The sequence below is a fragment of the Helicoverpa armigera genome, chromosome 16, assembly GCF_030705265.1.
Source record: "Helicoverpa armigera isolate CAAS_96S chromosome 16, ASM3070526v1, whole genome shotgun sequence".
Classification (NCBI taxonomy): Eukaryota; Metazoa; Arthropoda; class Insecta; order Lepidoptera; family Noctuidae; genus Helicoverpa; species Helicoverpa armigera.
The window spans coordinates 9,355,199-9,379,515 of NC_087135.1; the positions used below are offsets into that span (position 1 = coordinate 9,355,199).

Genomic DNA, 24,317 nt, shown 5'->3' on the forward strand with positions numbered 1-24,317 from the left:
TACTATTTGACAGCTGTTTGGACCAGACGCATACGTGGCGCCACCCGGTGGCAGAAAAAATTTCAAAAACCCTCATTAGACTCCTGTGGGATTGTTCGAAAGATCCCCGCGGCCCTGATAAAGGGCTCCAGATGGAACAAAGGTGGAAGACCAATAAGTCACTGGATATTATTTGCAATCTTAAGTCAAACTATATCTAAATCGTGAAACTTTTAAGTTTCGCATGATTATTTTACATAAATACTATTATGAAAAGATCGCTGCCTTAATTACCAATCAATCAATTACTAAATCATTAGCATCATAGGATGAAACATCTAATTTATCGGTCAAATAAAACCAATTAAGATGCATTAAGTATAAGCCTCATAACATCTCTTAACGCATTGCATAATATTGTTAATAAGGCCTTTTAAAAATTAATAACTTTGCATAACGCTCACTTAGATCACCCGTTCACTATTTGACAGATGATTATACTAAGAAAACAAAATATTGTTTATAAACGAAATGTTGAATGTGCTCAATTAGACAATGATACTGAAATGTCACGGGCGTCGAGAAGAACAAGTGACAGAAAGTAAATTATGAAAACAAAACCCATTTAACGTCAATTAAGTCAGTGAAGGATGGCTTGATAAAGGTCGTAGCACCCAGAGACCTCGTTTGTTCATCATTGCTGCATATCGAAACTGAGACAGGTACAAAGCATTTAAAGAAGATATGAAAAATTATCGCGAAGCATATGAAGAAGAACTAGGAAATCAAAGCATACGGAGTAAAGATAAAGCTGTTATAATTTTGGCAATCATTTATATAGACGACAACAACTACTTCAAAATTCATAAATCAGTCAAAGCAACAGACGATGGACTTGTGATGACCAATCAACATGTATTGATATTAGTAAGATAATAACATGTATATCGAACAAATCTTAATTATCATCTGAAATATATGCAGAATAAACATATAACTCAAATACGACCAAAGAAATTACAAAGTCCATCGCACGCCGACATTTAAGGCCTTTGAAACAGCTTGCGACATTTAATTTTATAGTAATGTCTACGTATTTCAATTTATTTAATGTGATTAGAGAACAATATGTGGCAATCGATACAAAATCTATTCAGCGTTTACATTTGTTCTCAGAAAATCAATTCGATAGACTTTGTAGCTAAATGTAACGGTCATATAATATAATGTGAGAATTATGCACTAATCCCACGCAAGTTGCACAGAAAGCTGAAATTCTACCTTCAACTAAAACTTGCAATACTAGATTCTATGAATCTGTATATCTGTTATTATAACTTCCTTGTTTTCTAATTTCTTCTTTGTTATGAGGAATCAGAATCTAAAAACCTTAACTGTGATAGATTTTAATCAATTGACATGACATGACTATCCAATCTCTGATCTTGGTCGGTTTATTGCTCGCCGAGATAAGAATTACTGTCAGAGGATAGACAAACATTCGTAGATATAAGGTCAACCCGTACCCTTTATGTGTCAGTCTGAAAGAGATTAGAATAAATACTCCTGACCAACCCACTTAGCATTAGATAAAGCTACCTTAGGATTATTTATCACCATCACGAATTCACTCAAGTTAAAATACAAGAGCATTCCAATATCGTGAGTTTTAATCTAATTAATTACTTGCTGACAGCCATCTTATCTAGAGTTAGTAATTTATGCACACCCATCATGATTTAGTTTAGCGTTGGTTTCGACACCAACCTGAGCTATTGTTCCGTTGAACTTTTGTACGGCATTTAGTGAACTGTTGCGAATTGATCATAAAGGTATGATAACCGAATGTGATGTTTCGATGTTCTGCTAGTTTGCAGTGTCTGCGGTATGCGTGTGTCTTGTGAATAACTGTTCACTTGCATGATGATTAATTTCGCGGTTGTATGTAGGTAGTGATGCTTAATAGCCGGGTAATTGGCGACACCGTTTGATTTGCTTTTTAGGGTTCCGTAGCCAAAATGGCAAAAACGGAACCCTTATAGTTTCGTCATGTCCGTCTGTCCGTCTATCCGTCTGTCCGTCTGTCACAGCCGATTTACTCGGAAACTATAAGTACTACAGTGATGAAATTTGATGGGAATATGTGTTGTATGAACCGCTACAAAAATATGACACTAAATAGTAAAAAAAAGAATTGGGGGTGGGGCCCCCCATACATGTAACTGAGGGATTAAATTTTTTTTTTCGATGTACGTACCCGTGTGGGGTATCAATGGAAAGGTCTTTTAAAATGATATAAAGTTTTCTAAAAAACATTTTTCTTAAAGTGAACGGTTTTTGAGATATCAGCTCTCAAAGTCGTAAAAAGTATGTCCCCCCCCCTCTATTTTTATAACTACGGGGTATAAAATTCTAAAAAAAATAGAGGTGATGCATGCTAATTAACTCTTTCAACGATTTTTGGTTTGATCAAAGTATCTCTTATAGTTTTTGAGATAGGTTGATTTAACTGTAATTTACGGAACCCTTCGTGCACGAGTCCGACTCGCACTTGGCCGGTTTTACAGTAAAAAATAAGTTAGAAATAAGTAATTTAGCAATAAGCCCTCACATTTTTGCAAAGCCTGCAAAAGGCCGTTAAGCTGAACCTAAACCTATATCTAAGATCTGTACAACCTTAACATGCAAATAAATATTTTGAGTTTGAGTTTGAAATATTTTAGGTTATCATTAATGTACAATCCCGGAACATTTTAACACTTTTCCTGCAAATGCACAAACAGAACACAATCTTACAAGTAACATCAAACAAAAGATTACAGTAATCAAAGAAAGATCAACCAGAGATCATAGCACCAAACATCAGAAATAACCTTGCAATAAATGCTTAGAATATCTTTCACCACAGTATAACAAAGGCGTGTCGAAAGCCTTTGCCAAATCCAAGAACCAGCTAAGACAAAAATGTGATGCATTAGTTTCCACACAAGACAATATAAATGCTGAAAGTGTAACAGGTACTTTCGTCAAGTGTAGTGTGTCAGGAGGACACGGTTGCTATGGGAATCACGTAGGAGCGATGGGTGAGTGACACACTAAGATGTGGTGAAAGTGAATTTGATGCCTAAAATGTTCGCGTGAGGCCTATAGGAATTGCAATGCGCAGTGATCAAAGGAGTTGCTGGTAAAATAAAGTTTATGAGACCCGCATACTATCTTGTTAATTGCTGTTAGTTCCTACTTACCTATAGTATATCATTCAAAGGTCGCTGTTATTTTCTGAGTAATGTAAAGAGCAGATTTCATTTCTTAACTTTCTTTTGTCAAGTTCAAGATATTTTTTGTATTAAATTTCAAACGTTAAAGATGGTAAGATAAATATTCAAGTCAGACTTTACTCATCCTCGATTTTCCATTGTATACAACTGTTTCACATAAGTAACGTCCAATTTTATTGCACAGGTCGTAAGCTCCAAGTAGGAACTTGAATGATTGTGACTGGTTGTATTTGAAAGCGTTTGACACATTTCTCTTCAAAGATTTCATGTTAGTAGAAATCACAGGTAGAAATGCTGGCGACCTATTGTACGTACACGGCGTTTAGAATATAATGCAAACCAGCTTATATTAGGAAATTCAATGTGATTAAAATATGAAATATGATGACCACAATACAGTAAGTATAGACCATACGACTGGTTGGAAGCTAAATTCATTCTGTACTGCGACAATGACCACTAAAACAAATGCCTTATCATTGTAGAGAACATTGACTAAGCCGTGAATGTAAACAAGATTGTTGATTTAGAACGTTTACTCGGCGATCCCGCGACATTTCACAAAGAACAAACTAACAAACAAGCCAGACTCTCTAGCAATACCACCAAAGAAGATATGTCTATACATGTTTGTCAAATAGCAGCAAAAGAGTCGATCAGGCAGGCAAGCTAGAACTGCAGTAGAAGATCTGTCAAATAAAGAAACTGAGTTTCATGAACTGGGTCAGCTTGTTAACAAATTAAAAAACAAAAATATACTCACCACACAATTTTTGGTAAACCAAGAATGCGAATTACAACTACATCATTATTTTGAATTACCTACACGTGCTCATAATTTGTCTGGTCTCAGTTATACTGATTAAATTAAGTTCTCGTCAAATCCTTGACATCCTCGTCATTAGCATAAAGTAATTACGAACAAAAACCGTTTTGATGCATTATTAGTAAATTGGTACATCATCAATCATTGGGTACCTATACGGTGTAGTTCGACAATCGCTAATATGACGTTTGGTGATCTTTGACCCTTTGTAATTAGGGACAACGATGAAGAAAATTGACGACATTCCGCAGATACCATAACAAAGTTCAAAATAAATGCAAACTTATTCACTTATTCATCAGCTATAAGTAGTCCAGATAAGACATGATATCAAAATATCATCATATCAATAATTCTTAATAGCATGAATGGTATGGTATGGTATGGTCTGGTATATCGTGTCGGAAATTTACCTAATTTACCAGCAGCACTATTTTAATTACTTCTCTTTCAATAAACCGGCCACGCAATTCCGTGCCTGCTTTATTACTAGAATTAAATTTTTATGAATCATAAACCTCTTCAAACACTAACGTATTTCAGAGTGATCACTAACTTGCGATTATTCTATAGTTACATTACATCAGTATTAATGATCTAGGCATTACAAATTTGCAGTTTCCTTATTACCTATGTCATTATGTAAGATAATGATCGCAGCTTTCGCTTCAATCAATGTTTAAACGAGTTTATAAAATGTTATTGGACCTATGTACGTGTGTTTTTATAATAATCATCTTAGCCAGTAGCCAGACCTATTTTTGTCATTCCTTGACATTCTCATGAGAGCAAATCAATATTATATGATAAGAGATGGATTAATTAGACAGCATGTTCATAACAGAGGGCTCATAGAATATTGATAGATAACCAAAGAACATAAAAATACAAGGAAAATTACTCACCTGTGTTGGTAAGTGAAGAGAGAAAAGTAAGACGAAAGATCCGTGATCTAAATAGTGCAGCAGAACAAAAAGTAAACAAGCAATATATTGTGAATTCTACAACATATCGAGATGCCCTTATTGAAGCGAACGATGCCACGGAGCCTGAATAATTCATGGCAGCGCACGTGAACTCGAAACTACAATAATAAAAGTGCTGTATTGACCAATTTGTACGTAAATGTATGAGAATGGACCTAGTTTAGATATAAGAAATATAAAAGTAGATGATATTGTCGCTGGTGATGAGTAGAGAATTTAACTTATGGATAATGAGAAAATGTCCCTACCGACAAAAAAAAACTTTGCATTACATTACAGTACATTTAGGTCTAAGGTGATAAACAAGAAATAAATCAGGACTTAATTGTTGCTAAAAGTCCAATATATGTATTTTACGTCAATAGCTATAATTTCTAACCAAATTAAGAAGCGTAAATACATAAACCAGCTTGAATAAGGTCTTGAATAAAGTGATGTGCCAATTTGGCTTTGAATCTTTTGGCTAACATTACTGTATTGCCGACCATAATTCACGTTTCATATGCAAAAGACTAAGCTTAAACTGAATACCAGTACCATTCCACTAGAATTGCAGAATAGAGCCATAAAAGCGAATAACTTGCTACCTTATACATAAACAGTTGCCCTAATTTCAGTTAAGCCCAAATATTCGAATAAACAATCTTTTCAAACAAGTGTTTATTTATGGCAACCCAATAAATCTCGACTAATCGACTATTAAATAATCAATATCGATACTTCAAATCATTTGTTGAGTTACAACACGCCCATCCAATAGAGTTATAGTACACTATCGAGTTACGTATGAACAGATCGGAACCAGAAGCCGGATCTAGCATCGATAGAACATGTTACATCACTAGTAAATAGTGGGAACTTCAATTATTTATTATGTAATTAGTGTTAAACCAGTACGCTGATACGATGTCCGTAATTGTTTGCTGTCCATCTCAGAAAGTGATTGGTCTTTTTGTCCGCATCATTTTTTTAACTTGACAGGTACCTATTGTGGGCAAGCATACATAACATCGTTAATGTTCAGCTCACTGATCAAATTACAAAACAGTCGTGTACTAATTAGATGAACAGATTGTAAAAATCCGTTGCTCCTTCCTTTTGCGTTGCAATACTTACCTACGTCTTTCAAAACCATGAGTGATCCAATTACTTCAATTAAAAACACTAATCCATCATAAAGTTAAGCTACGTTCGAAGGTTTGAAGATGGGTGACCATCTCGTTATGATGAGTTCTTCCCTGTTTCGTGTTTTATTGCAAAACATATCAATCTAATAAGCACGGTTGATCGTTTTCTGGAAATTTCTTTATTTTCTCGTGTTCATTTCTCCTGATATCTCCATGGAACCTGGTTTGGGTAGTGACCAGTCGGCGTGACTCAACCGGTTTGAGTATTGACTATTGAACTATGACATCAATGCAATTCAGAATGTGTGCTATGATCTCATTGAGGAATTTCTTTCAAGCTTTTATTATATTGTGTTTCTTCTATGTATAGGTTGAAGTATTGATTTTTAAGGTCACTTCTCTTTTATCTTTATCACCTTGATGTTTAAAGTTATACGAACGTATTTTCATTAGTCAACTACAGCTAAAGTTCAGAGATTCAAAAGTAAGGAGAAATCGAAAGTTTTCGAAACTAAACATGAAAAGCATCATAAAATTAAAACTCAACTGCCAAATATAAACGAATTAACAATCATGTATATCATCACTACTAAAAGTAATAATGAAAGACAAAAGAACATTAAAACTCCAACAAAAGATTGGAGAAAGACAATGACTTCAACTTTCAAAGCTGAACTTGCGCGGACGCAAGGTTAAGACCTGACCGCAAAAGATGCATGGCCAATAAAACTTCTAGACAAGTATAGACAGCAGTCACTTGACCAATTTGCCTACAAACAAACCGTAAGACGCTACACAGCGAAAGCCTAAGGCTGCCTGCCCACGTCTGACTTTTTGTAGGACAGATAAATCGGGCCGTTTTTTTGTAGGTCGTTCTGACTAGGATTATCTGACTGACGTGTGTTGCACTATTGCTATCCGTGGTTATTATTCTCCTACAAAAAATCGGTCACCAATTATCGGACGTGGACGCGGGCAGCCTAATGGAGATATTTCAAATACACGCTAGCAATTATGGGCATGACTGCATTTCACGAATCTGCATGGTGTTAAAATTTTATTTGTCTACTGTCTGGTGTGATCGAAAGTTAGATTTTAATGATGCATACTTTTATATTTATGTGCTGGTTCTCCGTCAATGTATAATGTTTTGTTCATTTTCATATTATATTCTGTCAAAAAAACAATACATACTTACATAGATCGTTTGAATTAGAAACTACTTGTGTGGTCTAATAGGATCTTTCCAAATAAAATTGGTTATTTTATGCTTATTAAATAACTTATTAACTGTCACTTACAAGCTTTCTTTTCATTATTGTGTCCTAACAAATGAAGAGACAAAAGTTATTAAGGTGCAAACAGGTCACTCTTCCATTTACATATAGGAAGGTATTTTACCAAGACATATCAAACATCTTCAATAGCTCGTAAAACACAGGGAAATTAATTAAGTTTGACGACTTTAGTATTAATCGCTATTGAAGTATTCTTAGAGAAAACGGCGTAACATGTGCAATTATACTGAATTCCTGATGATCGTTAATGTTACGAAATCGGTTGTACTCGTTAAATTAGCTTGGGACTTAACATTCAGTGTAAATGTTCATATAATCGCCGCACCTTAGATACGCTGTCCTAGGTAAATGATTGATGCTACAAGTGCTAAGCGATGCGATAGTTTAAACTTCAGACTTTATTTATTTTTTTGATTGTTAAACAAAATCAGCCCCAATGAGGAGTAATTATGGTACTTATTAAATCAAACCAGGTCAAATGAAGTCCCAAAAATAATTGAACGATCAATAAGTGGCAGCCATTATTAACTAATTTGTGACAATTCACTCATGACATAGCAAAGAGCCATTTTGAAATAATAAGAATACTTTTGAATGGCAACGAGTAGTGGTAGGTGCCTCTCATATCGACACTCAAAGCTCAATAGTTACATAACACAGATGTAGTACGTTAACTAATTGTACAAACATGGGATGACCTCTCGACTCGTCAATTGACAAATTGCAACAACCTTCACCCACGTGTCAAGTATGTACACGATCGAAAACATGTTCTTACGCAGATAATCATATTTTAAACTATTCAAACATTTAACTGGTCCTTTTGTGCGCAAACGAGCGAATTATAGGCACGAAGTTAAGGTTTGATTCTGTAATTTCTTGCGCAACTTGAATTAAAACTACATCAACCGTAGCATACGTAAACATTCCTTAGTATTGACATTTTGACAAAAATTTTACCCACGTACAAAAACACCGTTACTTCTGAAAATAAATCATGATTCCAAAAACACACGAAAATGTGCAAAAAATCGCGTCATAACGGTTCATTTGATAATTCGTAAAAACAATGGCATCGACATATTTATGGAAAACAACTCTTGCGCACATCACTATGGACTTGAAAATGCAATGTTATACAGAATTGAGACATAAAACTGTTGGCAAAAAGTGCTACAACGCACGAGCCGTTTACATGAAATGGTTATTTCTTAGCAATGCTGAAGTTTTTGCAACAAACACGCATTACTGTGTACTGTTGTAATACATTATCTCGTGAATATATGAGTTGAATGAACTTGGTACACGTCAACAATGAGTTAACACGGAAATTTTTATTTGCGTCAAAAATATAAATTATTCAGTAACACCTGACTGTGAGAGGAACGCTCAATCCTTCTCTGTGTGAGAGGAGGCCTGTGCCCAGCCGTGGGACGATAAAAAGGCTGATGAAGAAGAACACTTGAATAATGTATTTGAAAGTACAATTTAGAATTGAGCAGAACAGACATTATAAGAAAGTACTTGCCAAACAGCTATCAATCCAGGATAAAGCCTACATAAATTAGCTTAAACTAATAATTTTAAAACCTGTGTCTTTGCCAAGTATTCCTAGAAGCAGTCGGCAGACGCCCTGGCATCCAAAGGCATTGTTTACACAAAATTTATAACATCGACAATTGTATAGTAATATCTGAGAACAATACATATTCTACATGGAATACTAAACGAGATACCTACATGTGAAGCAGTACGTTTGTAGCTCTTTTGATTCTAGAAATAAGTATGAAAACGTCTCATTTGATGCAAATAAAAAGATTTATGTGCGAACCATAATTTACGGTCTTAATAACCTGAATAAAAATCGTGGGATTCTGACTTTTGTTTTGTACAAACACCTACGCCAGGGTTTTAAAGACAGATTTTTTAACCAATATCTAGACACACGGCAGTGTGTCCGCCAAGTTCGAGCAAAAAAAGCGACACACCGGCCGTGGGTTATATTACACGAACCATTTCGGGCCAAATTCGACCCCCCTATAACTCAAAATCTATTTTATTTACGCATATCAAATTTCTAGTATCTGTTGAGACCCCCTCACTTATCTAAAATACAAAATTTCATTAATATACCTATTGTAGGTCTTGAGATATTGACGTCAGAAAATCGCTATTTTTACTATACACTCACTGACTGACTGACTGACTCACTCATCAAAAACCTAGACCACTTCCAATGGTCGTATTGACTTGAAATTTGGCATGGAGGTAGGTCTTTATGTCAAGGTAAAGGAAAAAATCTGAAAATGGCCAAGTGTGAGTCGGTTTCAAAATAATGAAGGTATTTATACCCCTAAGGAACTAAAACGAACTAAATTTATCTATATTTATATAATATATCTTCGAATGGTCGTACCGATCTGAAATTCGTTACAAAGGTTTGTATTTAGTCAAAGTAAAGTAAAAATCTGAAAACGGCCAAGTGTGAGTCACTTTCGAAAATAACGAATGTGTAACTTTGATCCACGAACATAATATATGATAACATGTCATGTCAGTCAGTTGGTAGATCTAGGCCATTTAGTTAATCTAGTTTATTTCTTTGTAAGAAGCATAGTGCATATTCAAAACTTAATAATAAGAAAACAATAAAATAAACAACCTTACAAAAATAAATGAAATCCCACCCAAAACAAAATGTGAAAGACTGCCAAGTTCGATGAAATGGGAATACTTCGCCTATAAAAGAAGTGAGATCTGAATAAGTACCAAGTTCCATACACATACCTTAGTTAAAAATAGTTACTTTTTAATGATGTTACTTGGCAAGTTTTAATAGAAAATTAAATACTTGATTCATTGCGTTTAGTAGGTTTATAACAAGGTGTGTGAAAACTTGCCAAGTAACATCATTAAAAAGTAACTATTTTTAACTAAGGTATGTGTATGGAACTTGGTACTTATTCAGATCTCACTTCTTTTATAGGCGAAGTATTCCCATTTCATCGAACTTGGCAGTCTTTCACATTTTTGTTTTGGGTGGGATAAGTTTAACTGAAAAACTCATCTTAACAGGAATACTGACGTCTCTTGGTCTTAATAGAGGGGTGTTTTCATCTTCTGTAAGTACTACAATGTCAAACATATTGTTAATATGTATTTGTTAGCATTTTTATGTATTTCTCGCTATTCAATAAGAAATAAATTCAAAACAGGCATTGTTTGCTAAATCTAATATTGTATTGTTTGGATTGACTATTTTATTTCTTTTTATAATAGCTAGTGCAAATCAAAGTGCATCGAATACAAGGAATGTTAAAACAGAATATACAAGAAAATGTATTTCTTTTGACATATTACCGTTTGCAGTGATAACAAATAAACCGTAACATCCTATCACAATCTTGTCTAAGTTATCCCATGGTAATGAATAAACTATTTCAATACCGATAAAAAAGACAACTACTTTACACCGTGAACAGAAGGACCAATATCTTTTTCAAAATTTGCATCACCAGTTGAAAGTTTCTAATTAGTAATTAAGTAGCCCATCTAATAATAAAATGTGCAAAGCACGCATCATTGCATCCAAAAGGCAGTACACTCGCATACCACAAAACTGAGCAACACATTTTGTAAGTGCACACTGCACCGACTAATCACGGTGCGAATTAATTACTTATTGTAGCCAACTGCGTGGCACGCGGTTGTAATACGTCGGCTCTGTCACAACGGAGGAAAACCTTTGCGAAACGTGCTAACTTTGACTGTTGTGACAGCTGTCAAATTTTTTGGACGGCGGACCCGAGGCGGGAATGTTTTAATTAAAATTGTGACAGTGAATGCGTATAAAATGCAATTGTATAATGATGTTTTTGTAATTATTTCATGCTCCTGGTCGTGTGCATAAGTAATAATGTAAAGTACAAGTTCAGGTAAACGACTTTTGAAAAAAAAAAACTTAATTCCATCCATGATAGGATTTAATAAAATATTTTTATGAACATTGTTAGAATGATTAGCTGCCACGAATAATGCTAGGATATAGCTAAAATATTTCCTTTACCTATATTTTATTCAAGAACATCGCTAAGAAGAAAAATCTGCTTAGAAAAGCGATTACACTCAAAAGTATGTCAAATGAACTATGACTAGTTTAATGCTAAGCCACTATTTTCTCCTAAGCTTTCTCATCACAAGCAAAATCTACGAAAGACACATTACAAATAACATAACTATTAATTTTCTCAAATAATACAAAGCTTACATAAAAATAAATCATTTACACAATGTACAGAGTCCATTACTGTTAGAGAACTCATATGAATTTCCCATAACCGTGTATCATGTCAGTAGCTTCGTGAAACCAACCACATTCACGTAATAGAAAAGCATTAGCAACTACAAGTTTACATGGATGTAATTTTTGACCGTTGCTTTCACATTTTCTACTCAATCTGGAGATGCGGACTATGTTCCCAACTTTCCGCGAATATTCTGGAAAGTTCTGGACGGAGAAACTTGGAAATACTTTGACATAGGTTAAACTTCCAGAAAATACTTTAGAAGGAAGATTACGTCTCTTCTTTAACGCATGTGATATTGCAAACGGCGTATATGAAGTTATCTAATATGAACATACTCGTATCATGAAGAATCGAGGACGGTAAGCGCACAATGTAGATTAATGAATACGCTTCATTTAGCCCTGCAATCAAATCAATGAGTAAGGTTATCTTAACCTCAAGTAGAATGAAGTTAACCTTAAGGTGAATCAAGCATTAAATGACACACTGTGACCTACCTTAAACGTATGTACGTATGAGTAAGATATTCAATGTCGCGGAAGCAGTTTTATGAAAACTGCAGTCTGATTGCTATTCGATCACATAAAGAGATTAAACAATGCTTAAATGCTTTATTTTTCCCAACACTGGCAGATGTATAAATACATAATAATATATGATTCCTTTATATGTTCGCCTGAATGAATGAATAAATGTTTATTCTATGACTTGTTCAACAGTAAGGAATGCAACCTTTAAGTCTTTTATTTCAACTAAGCAGTCTACAGAATCACAGAAAGGGAGTGCCGCTGGCTAGATTCTAATGGCATTATAAAATCCTTAACAAGAAGCTTTAACTTCAATGCCAGAATATTGCATACTCAGTTGGCTTACAAAGTGATAATTAAAGTTTATTTAATTAAAATAGCAAGACAACATTTATTAGGGACAATAGGATATGGAATCGACGGCGTTAACAGAAAAGTGGATACGAAACGTTGGTCCTATATGCAATGTCGATATGAAAATAGAATCTATGGGCAAACTACCTAACTGCACTACATCGAAACTCATCTAATACGGTATGTATTAGATGAGTTTCTATTAGAATATAATCCAAAACAAATCAAAATGTACTCATCGTTACTATACACTTTTGGCCTTTAAAAACAATATCATAACATCATCTACCGTTTTAAAACTCGAGCACAGCAAGACAATGGCGGGTGACTAATATCGATCCGTCGATCACTGAACGGCAGATAAGACCGATTGACCAGATAATACTTGGCTGTTGACATCACAATGGACTGTCGACAAGAATGGAGATACCTGATGTGTGAGCGAATTCTTTGCAACAAATCGCACGCGCCGTGTATGGGATGAATGGATCTGAATATTGTTATGGGTAATTTGCGTGAGAAGTTCAATGAGGGAACAAGTGCAGATTTTCATTGTGGTGGCATGTAGTTCACTGTGTTATATCAATATGATCTAAAATAAAAACACCATTTGTTGATTGATGAGTTCAACACAAAGGACCATTATTTTTATTCTGTTCCTTTCTTCCGGCTGGAAGTGTAACAAACGGTAGTCGTATTTCACAAGTATAATCGCCAGCCTAACAAGCCAACTAGTCTAGGTGCAGTACCGCTTTGCGTAAGCGTTCCAAGAAAACAGGAGGCAGTTATAGAAGTTATGTCAGTTATTTTAATTTCCGAGCATAAACATACGGAAGGAATGAAACTATTCCTGAGAAGTATACATTTGAGTGGAACGCGGTGCGTCGCGTCACTCTCGATTGTTGCGTTGCGTTGCGTTGCGCACGACTGCGCAAGCGCATACGTAGGTATATTTAGCCGTATTAGAAAAAGATACTTTAAATGTAAGTTTATTTTTGTTATAATTTAATACACGTATAAAGCTTAAACATACCACTATAAATAAACACTGCCAGAAAAAGTGCCTTTAACGCCATGTATGACAGTAATGCACCGTACACTAGGTATGAATAGCAAAAACACAGGACAGAAGACCCACATATTTGCTTCAAAGTTCAAAAAGTCGAACTAACCTGTTGATAAATACAACCCAAAAAGCATACACTTGGAACTGGATGAGTAACAAAAGGGAAATTAATGTTCTACTTATGTGAATCATTAATCATGTGTTACATGCTCACTTTCTTTACGTTGCATGGTTACCGGACTGGGAAAACTACATAATCAACAACACTGCTTATTAATAATGCTAATTTATTTGGTTACTGATATTGAGCTTGGAAACTTCTTATTGTTGGTAATTTGTTTTATTTTTCTATGTGGTTAAAACCGCCATCTTTTAAGTCAAGTTAAGTGTCTTATAACTACAACCTAACCCGTATTATTTACTTGACGGAAACATAATCTGATTTCTTCAAAAGAGAATTTTTACATTGAACCATAATTCAAGATGCCTGTTTAAACAAGAAGGCAAGGTAAAATACCTTCAACCAGAACTCAAAGCATCTAAATCACGAAGCGAAACAAAACACGCTAACTACAGCAATATAATTACAGGCACAAGAAAGTATAATTATCGTTCGGTATGCGCGACAAACGACCACAAAGGTCGCTCGTGACAGTTTGGTAGCAAACCGTCGATTTAGCACGACACATCAATCATTGTAGCCAAACTATAATCTGCAATGGTTTACGTTTGGCATGTTCTTTGTAATTATTAATGTCTTCATTATTGACACGAATATTACTTTAAAATAAATCGTTTAAAAAGAAAGGAGCTCTATCTCTCTTCTTCCTGCCCTGTTCCCAATTTTATTGGAGGTCGGCGTAATATGCTTTCCGCTTCCATTCTTCTCTATCCTTCGTCATATTGACGATCAAAGTGGACATGAATAAGAAGGGATCTTATTCATGTCCACTTTCATGCTTTCTATAGATATTTTCTCCATTCCTCTATATCCAGTGTAGCGTTTCATTCCTCCTCATTATATGCCCCTTACCATGACAAAATCTAAATAAATAAATGCCTCACATAGCTTCGCAATAAAGCTAGATGACATGAAGCAACGGATCTGGAAATTCATCTGGAAACTAGTCCGGAATTCCTGATACCAATTCCTGGAGCACCGAACATAATTGTAAAGGGGTCACCGCAGATGCATTAGTAACTGGAACGGTTCCGGATCCGGCCTGATACGAATCACTAGCTAATTATCAGTTCGATCTTGGTCGTAATAATATTTTAAAATGAAATGTGATGCAATAACGTAATTATAAGTATCAATAAATAATTTTTGCAGAATGCTGCAAATATGTTGTAACATGATCTTTATCTAAATATATTTGTGAGGTATAATGCTCAAAGGACCACTCCAAAGTTTGAACAAGGATCGAAACCGAACAAAGGTCTGCAAATGACTTCATAAGCATGCGTTTGACAAGATGTATAATTACCATACATTTCGGTATGCCGTAAATGTCGTATGTTCGTGACTGTTGGTGAACCAAACAGCTGTTGGTTCACGACACATCAATCATTACGTTGGTTATAAAAGAGTAGGTGTCACGTGCCCTTATTAGTCTTAGACTGGTAGCATTCTTAGCGGTTTTGTGGTTACAGTTTCATATAGATTGTATAACTTTAAACTATTGGTGGAGGTGTGAAGTGATCATTTAGCATGACTTGGACTATTTCTATGGAACGTGTGCATTGGTCCTCTGTTCCGCATGAATGTAAATTTATGCCTAAAATTATTGAATATGAATCTTTAATGACAGATTAAGAGGTTCTATTAAAGACACGAATACCTAATAACGTGGCAATAAACTATAATAATTGATAATTGCAATAACTTTAGAGCTCTCCGGATAAGGATGTAATATGAATTTATGATCAGGCGCTAATGGAAAGGTTATTCGGAAATAAACGTTTCTATTAGAACTGAGGGCAACCTTAGTACTAGATCATGACGTATTTATAATATAAACGCCTACACGTTAGGTAAAATCACGCGCCCTTGTTCGCCTTATGTAGAGAATCGCCTACAGTTTGTGGAGACATTTCGGTAATGTAGACTTGCAGAAACAATACACCATCAAAAGTTGTTAAATATCATTCAAGGTCAAATAAGCACAATCTTTATTAGCCCGTGAGTGGATAATGCAGAATTTTCCTATTTGATTTTTCATGCAATTCTGATTGGAATCATCAGAGGAGGCGCTGATAAAAGAATAATTCTTCATTTCATGTCAAAATATGAATAGCAAGATAAAAAATCTGAAATGAAGCTACTAAATAATTAACTGGTAGAGCCAAAAGACAAATTCACTTACTAAATTAGTAACTGAACTCGTGTACAAAGTTATAATTACACAATTCTTTACAATGTATACCTACTTATTATTAATTACACCTATTAGGCCGAATAATAGAGGCACCGCATATAAGAAGTAATAAGAAGTTCCACTTTGTTAAATGCTCAATACTGCTACATGACATGAATGTTTGAGATATAGGTTTATTGAAGTTATTTTATTTTAATTTCAACTGTACAATTGGTACAATTGGTCCTAGAATCTGGTATGAAAATTGGCTCCATCAATATCAATCTCAATATAGATGGAAACCTCATCCGCAGGTCAGTACGAGAATTCTATTGTTTTCGAAGAAATTGCTCGAGGAAGAAAAAACAATAAACCTTCTGAACCTATCCTCTTTAGTGACACAGCACAATATACATTCTTATCAGTACTATCTCTTAACTATTTAAACATTTAACGCAATCTCCAATCTCCTAGAATCTCATTGCCAAGTTGAACAATATTTTGACTACGAGCCCATATCGATGTTATCTAAGCAATATTTTATAAGCAGCCTCTAGCAGTACATAATTTATATTTCATAGAGTAGATATTAATACAATTTGACTGCGTTTAACCTCAAATTTAGATCGTGGGCGTTGATTTATGAATTGAAAAGGGATCGGATCTAGTTCACCCACTATCGTTTCAGAAAACCACGTAAGGCCAAAATTGCCTTAGGTTTCATTTAATATTGGAAACTGAACAATATCTATGACAGCCTATACAATGGTATACCTTGTCAAAAATGCGTTTGAGTATTGTTTGAATTCTAAAATATGTACCTACAAAAAAAAAATATGTTATGTTGGTAAGACAAAATAAAAGAAGTGAATAAAGACAGGCGTTTCCGCACCTAAGAACAACTCGACGAGTTTTCCAACAAAGCATAAAATGAGACTACTCACAAATACCTATAATCCTGTTTGTAAACACAAGAACTGGACGACTTACTTACCCATGCTTAATAAGCAGAACTGATGCAATTTAAGATAAAAACGACTTAAAATTCTATCCGGCCCTATTGTGAGTAAAAAGCGTTAAAATACATACATTTTGCAGTACATAATTATGTAATTAAAGGTACGTTTTCAAGCATTATCGTTTTACTTATGTAATATATACAGTATATTTGAAAGCAGAAGAAAGAAAAGTTAGGAGTGCAAATTGCAGGCAGGCAAAATTGAGACCCAATGTCAAGTAGGTATGTTCGGAACTCATTTCACATAACCATCTGTACAGTATACAATACAAGAACTTCTTCAACGGAATGGAAATGAGGCTGCATATCTAGCGACCTCATTCATAGCACAATTACGCATTACGTCATATACCATAGGTTTCCGTAGCGCAATTGTTTTTCTACTCCAGTTATTCCTTTACATCATAGTCGGTGCTCATACAAAGTGGTCTATATGACCAGTAGGGTATGTTCGTCTTAACATGGTCATATTCTTCTTATGTCTATAAGTATTCAACTTTTGAATTTATCATAATAATGCTGTCTTAAAGGGTTACTTGTCAAAATGTCAAAGTTAAGGCGATATTGGCGATGAAATAAGTTTTGGTCCTAATATCCGCACTCAATACTCCATGCTGATGAAAACACACGAACATGCTCGACAAAAAAAAATATAACAACAATTTGCAAGTATTAGAATAGGCTAAGCCAGGTTGTTATCTTCGCAATACGATACCATTAATTAGCTATTACAGTAGAGGGACCTACTCGAAGCCTCATTACTACAAACTACAGTTAGTTGCAAAAGCAATAAATAATTGTGGGCTATATCTGTGCATGGTGGTGCCGTTACCCGTATTGTCTGTTCGTTTTTCCGGTTCGATTTCCATTTAATAGATAGGTATCGAGTAAACTGCAGTTAGAGTTGCCTAAAAGTTTCCTTCCCATCATTATCTAATTTAAAACTAATTATTTTTGCTTACATTATTTCTTCTGCGCTGAAAAAAATTCGGTACTTGAATTTTGCATTATATTATTCGATAATCATGTCAGTTTCTAAAAATACATTGTATGTGATATAGTTATCGATCATCTGTTCAACATCCAAGCTTATCTTAGAAAACAGACGCGTCACCTTATCTGATTTTATCACATAACAATTCCTAAAATGTCATCTGGAAAAGTAAAACGTATCCATTTTCCTTTAAGTACTTTAACGTTCACATTCTTGAGAATTGTCAGGTGAACGACATTTATCAGTCTGGCACACTTCAACCGATAATTACTTTATTATACGATACCAATAAAGTCTTCAAAATGTGTCTTTATTATTCTTTAAACCTTGGAGAATAACCGCAGAAACTTTCAAAATCATAATCAGAATACGGATCATCGGATGTTCGGGCCGTTAGTTCTAGAAGCCTCTAGCGAAACCAATGTCAATTTACTATCACTGCTCATATTAAAATGTACGAAACTACTGCAACCTTCGGCATTACCGCAATACAATTCATATTCAATTAGAACCGAAAATCTTGTATCGATATCTACATTAAAATAAATAATTTAGTAATGATCTTAAAAGGTCGTTCCCAATATTTTATATCTTACTAGAGATAGATTGTTGAAATTAGCCCCATACAAGTATTTACTGTTAAATTCCTATCTCTGGTAAGCAAAACAAGCGATAGACAGAATATTGGGAAAGGTGCTAGTGCGGCGCCAAATCGGTTCAAATGTTACGGAGGTATGTAACAAAAAAAAGATATTAAAACACCACGATCGTGATTGAATGGCGAAGGCTAATTAAGGAGTTCAATTAAAATCACCTGTCAATACTTAGAGCACGATTGTAACAAACATGTAGCAAAGGACCAAAAGTATTTAAATAAAAGAAACAAACAACTCGCGTTCGTGAACTAGATGCATATTTTCATGTTCGTGTAACTAATGATAAGATAGTACTTTACGGGACAAGTAACTACAATGTACAGTTACCGGCACGGATGTCGAGCTCTGACCTTCACCTGCGCAGAAGCGATTTACTGCCTTATTGCCTTATGCGTACGGGTGCGCAAAGCGATCCCCACTCCTCCGCCGAGAGCCCGACATCCGTGCCGGTAACTGTATTTTATGCAACAGAATTAGAAATCGTATTTGCTACAGTTAATGAAGGACCAAGTGTCATAAAAGTCTAATGCTAAATAGGAGCAGTGGATTATCTTTATAATCTCGACTACAATATTCAATTTGTCACGCTCAGTTGGGTCCGTCCGCAAGCACCGAAGCATTCATCATTGCATACACATACACACAAACTAACTCAAATGCAACCTGAATATTCACATCATATCTTAGAGGCATACATATTCATAATGGTCGATGACTTAGGGCTAAGAGAGATACACAAGGCAGATAATGCAATATACCATGATGCCATGTCTGTTACACATAATGTTAGATATAGCAGAACAAATGGAATAATGGAGCGTCTAAACATATTAGTGTACAGACACCCGGTCAAATCGGCCGATTATTTATGGATACTCATATTCGCATTGAACAGTCGTTCAGGTACTTCGAATTGCAGAGTCGTAAGGTAGGGTTTGCACTTCATGCTTTTGACAAAATTTCTAAAATAGCTGTTGGGAATCATTGTAAGGGAAACAGGATCATTAAAAAATCAATTGGGACATTACTATTATTCATTTGTTTACAGGATGATAGAATCACTTTTAAAATACATGTAATCTTCTAAGTATTTTTTTCAGCTCCATCAATTCAGGTACTTTCGATAGTGAAAATTATATTGATAAATGCTAAACCGAATAACAGACCATTAGCTAATATTAGAAAGTGAACAATTCCTCGAATAAGTACGCATAAATAAATCACAGTTAATTCAAACTACATTATTACGCTAACACCTAAAGCTAAAGCTATTTAAAAGCAACATGCGATACAACTATAAAATTCTGAACTGCAGGCGTGGTTTCACCTCTATCCACCGCATTGCAGGCTGCAGTACAATACGCTTGTTAATTATTCACGCTTCGTTTGCAACCATTTTTAAAGCCATTGACATTTATAGGCCAATGTCAATGGTACATTTTCCTTCCCTGATCATCCATAGTAATTGTATCTACGTGGGTTGGACAGCCAACACCAAGACCAACCTTGGCACCAACCTTCGTTTAAGTCTCTAATTATTGTCAAATTGTAACCAATTAGAGTTTCATATTAAACTCAGATTAGTCGACTCGGACATAATCGTTAATTTGTTGTAACTGTTCTAAAAGGTTAATAATGTTTAACGGTAATCATGTCAGTCAAATAATAATTGAAATTCAGATTTAATTTAAACATTAACACTGATTAAAGCCTGTATTCAAAATTAATTAAACATTTAATAAACGATAGGGCAACAATGCTTATTTAAATAATGTAACTATATTGCTTGATGAAACTGAAAGTAAACAATTGATTGATCACAAAACCGCTAAGTCCATACGAAAGAAGTTACAAAAAACTCCACCCATACCTACCAATCTTAAAACTATTGTAAGTAGTAAACACTTTAAAAACCATGAAAGTAAAACTTACCACATTGATCTTACTGAGCACATGGTTGATTTGTTCCTTGCTGCACATTGTTGTGTTTTGTTGAAACTCCTCAGAAACTGTCACATCGCACTACTCACTTTAGCATCTCTATAGCGAACTAACTGGAAATGTGACAACTTTACTTTACTTTGAGACCAATGGAAGATTTAATCGTTTTTTTTTAAGTATTTAAACTAAACAATAATTCAATACAAAGTGCCTACTTGCACTAGTTCCCAGTGAAAACTTGAAACTGACTACATCTTCCGAGCGCACAATACAAATATTTACAATTCTAAACGTATTGATTGCTGACAATTAAACACAACATAGCTCAATTAACTCTGTTTCAAATAGAAGCAAACAAAAAACACCATTCACACCGAACGCTAATAAATCACAATAGTAAATCAAAACAGTATTCAGGAAAATAGGTCTACGTCGAATTAGTGGCAACATTTATGGACACGCTGCACTGGTCAACACGGAATAATTTGCATGCCATTATAACACATACTAGTAAAACAGCAAATAGTCGGCACGGGGCATTACGCTGATAACAATCAAATAAGTCAACCGATACGAATAATTACTTGGTGTAATGAAATTTACGAAACAAACGTTGCAAAATTATGTGGTACTGTTGATCAATCGAAATGGTATTGAATGTCAGCTGGTGATCAGTTTTTTGGGACATGCAATGGTGGTCGCGTGTTTACTGCTATAGAAGCTGCGGGTCATGAAAATCATACTCCAAAAACATTGCTTGTAAGGGTCAATTCACACTGAAAGAGCAGCGGCCGGCAGCGGCCGGCAGCGGCCGTAATTGCAAGGGATTGAGCGCGAGCGCGGCGGGCCGCGCGGCGCCGCGCGGCGCCGCACCGCGCCGCGCTCTTACACTTTCCGTGCTCTTACGGCCGCTGCCGGCCGCTGCTCTTTCAGTGTGAATTGACCCTTAGTTTTGATACTAGCAGGAATTAAGTCAATAGGTTAATGACGACAAGACTACATACGATACAAGCACTAAGAAGAATATACGCAAACGAAATAATGGAGTGTGGTTTGGGAAACTGAAAAGATACTACAATGCAAAATAATCGCACCTTGTTTTTTTTGTTTTCAAGATTAACACTTCGCATAAATCCACTTAAATCTCCACGCTTACCCACGCCTATGACAATTAAATGCAAATTATAAAAGGCGGTGAAACCACCATTTTTTAAACAACAATTTCACTGGATTCTTGCATATTATTGTAATTTGAAACCTTCGCAGACATTCGTTATATCACAAGCACGATGATGAATATTAATTTAAGCACATTTTAGGAATAGAACCTTTTTGTATTCTTTTGAAAAATTTGCGTCATTATGTTTATGGGCAGTAAAAGATAGGAGAGCAAAGAAGAGCGCTGTGTGGGGCACGGCTAGAGGTCAATAAATCGATGAACCGGAAAACAAACGAGGCTCGGCTGTCCAAATATCTCTTCGAAATATTTTACGATCGCTGCTTTAAATTTATTCAGCCGATATAATCTAAACAATAAAGACAAGTAGTCGTATAAATTACTGTCTGTCTATCACGGACAAACAATGCGTCTAAAGGGACAGGTCATATAAACGGAAAAAGGTCAAAATATTAATCGAATTGACCAGCATTCGAGGTCATGCCATGAAAGGGCAAGGCGACGAAGGCTTTGGAAATGAAAGGATGTCCGTGGACCTTGTAATGTCAATCTGTTCGTGGAATGAAACAATAGTGAAGCCTTCGCTTGAGATTTTTTGCAAGAGCGCACCGGAACATTGCAGGAAGAATGCACTATACATCATTTGATAGGAATCTAGTGCATATAAAAGCAGCTACTAGAAAATCTCCGTAAACCTGAACATGCAGTTTTAGAAACTATGTCAGTAGACTTTGGAACGGCGATAGAAAAAATATAACAACGTAAAACTGCTGTCTAGTAATAATGTAACACCAAGCGGTTGACAAAAAAGTTCCAAATATAGCGTGTCGCCCAAACACCGGTTAATTTCAACTTAAAGCGGCTTAATGCATCAACGTCAAAAAACAGGTATCCAATAAAGAGGCGATCATTTATTTTAAACGCAAAACGCATAATCGATGTTGCACAATTCCGAAATGAAATGTTTCTTTTTTTATTCCTGAATCTGATGTTACGTTGCTAACACAACCGGTTCGGCTGCCAGACGGTGATGTTTTTTCTCACTTTTTGTTAACATACCAAAGAAAACGAGAGTAACATAGTATTGTGAGGATTGATAACCGACCCAGCAATTTCATGCCATTTGGGCAACGCATTTAGAAAATCTAATAACGTTGATACGAGCCACGCTTTCTCGTAAAATTCGTCCTCCTTACATCAATCTGGTAGATTATTGATATCGAATTTAATGCCATTGATTTGAAAATTGAGATCATTTCTAAACTTTTTATCTACTACGAAATGAACTAAAAGATTTGAAACTATCTACAATCTCACTTCAAATACCATTTTCTACTATAAACATCACATTATGCAATATTAGTTCACACCTCACGTTAAAACTAAGCCTAGATTTTTTCTCACATTTTATATGGTAACAGCCAAATATCGGTTGTCTATTTATAGTTAACACGTAGAAGCAGGTCCATTGTGTGGGCATGAATACGTGCAAACACTACTTACGTTAAACGAATTTGGTTGTAGTTCACTTTCACTAACTAATACATGTTTCTGCACGCCTTGTAGGTGTTTAGTTAAGCGAAGTTATCGATTTCGGGTCAAACGATTAATTTATTAGATTCCGATAGCTTTCGAAAACGGACACAACAACACATGTATCGATTAACTTTTTTTTCTATAGTAGGCTTGCAACGTGTTGGCAGCGTAAAGCATTATTATAGTCTGTCCTTAACGAAGTGGCCTATGTAAACATTGCGCCATGTCGAGTTAATTACCATTGCAGCAGACAATTCGACCAATACTGATTATATTTACAATAATTAACATGTTAATGGTCTCATTCAAAAGCGCTAATATTTATTAAGGCACGAGTTTTGATTACGTCACCTTTAAAATTATGAACTGAAAACCTAATTAAAACTACTCGTAAATTACTTCAGAATTTAGATTATATGCATACTCAACATAAAAAATAATGAAACCTAGGTCAAAGATTCATTGGCACGCGTACTTTTTGTATTAAACAATCAAAATTACAAATAATTTTCAACATCTTTTACAGGCCTGTGCGCTTTAAGAAATAAGATTTTGTCACCCTGTCAAAAGTGAATGATCAAGGTATCAATAATTGAAATCCACAACATTACCGGATGACGAAAAACAACCACAGGCATGTCCAAATTGGATACCAGCTGGGTTTTCATGAAACTATTTCGACAGTCTTAACTTAACTCCCAATTACTTTGATTACTACAAAACCGCTGGATATAAAAGTTTATTTTAATAACTTATTAACGTGTTAGTTTTTATGACGTCGTATAAAAAGTTCTCTCATATGTAGGCTAGCGGATACCTAGTGATAAACGGAAGAATGTAATATTTACAGTACTCATACCAAGTGTAATAAATAAATAACTGTACAATAA

The 24,317-nt window shown here is 35.1% G+C and overlaps 1 protein-coding gene across 5 annotated transcripts in view; it reads right to left on the reverse strand.

Annotated features, from left to right (window-relative positions):
* LOC110372137 (disheveled-associated activator of morphogenesis 1) overlaps nt 1-24,317 on the reverse strand; it is a 105,598-nt gene that overhangs the window by 49,561 nt on the left and 31,720 nt on the right. For 3 of the 5 annotated variants that reach the window (XM_021328693.3, XM_021328689.3, XM_021328690.3), the window contains exon 2: nt 20,706-20,827. The exons of the other annotated variants lie outside the window; for them this stretch is intronic. In XM_021328693.3, coding sequence (XP_021184368.3) covers nt 20,706-20,753 — 48 coding nt within the window. In that variant the 5' untranslated portion in view covers nt 20,754-20,827. The remainder of the gene's footprint in view (nt 1-20,705; nt 20,828-24,317) is intronic. 5 annotated transcript variants of the gene reach the window in all.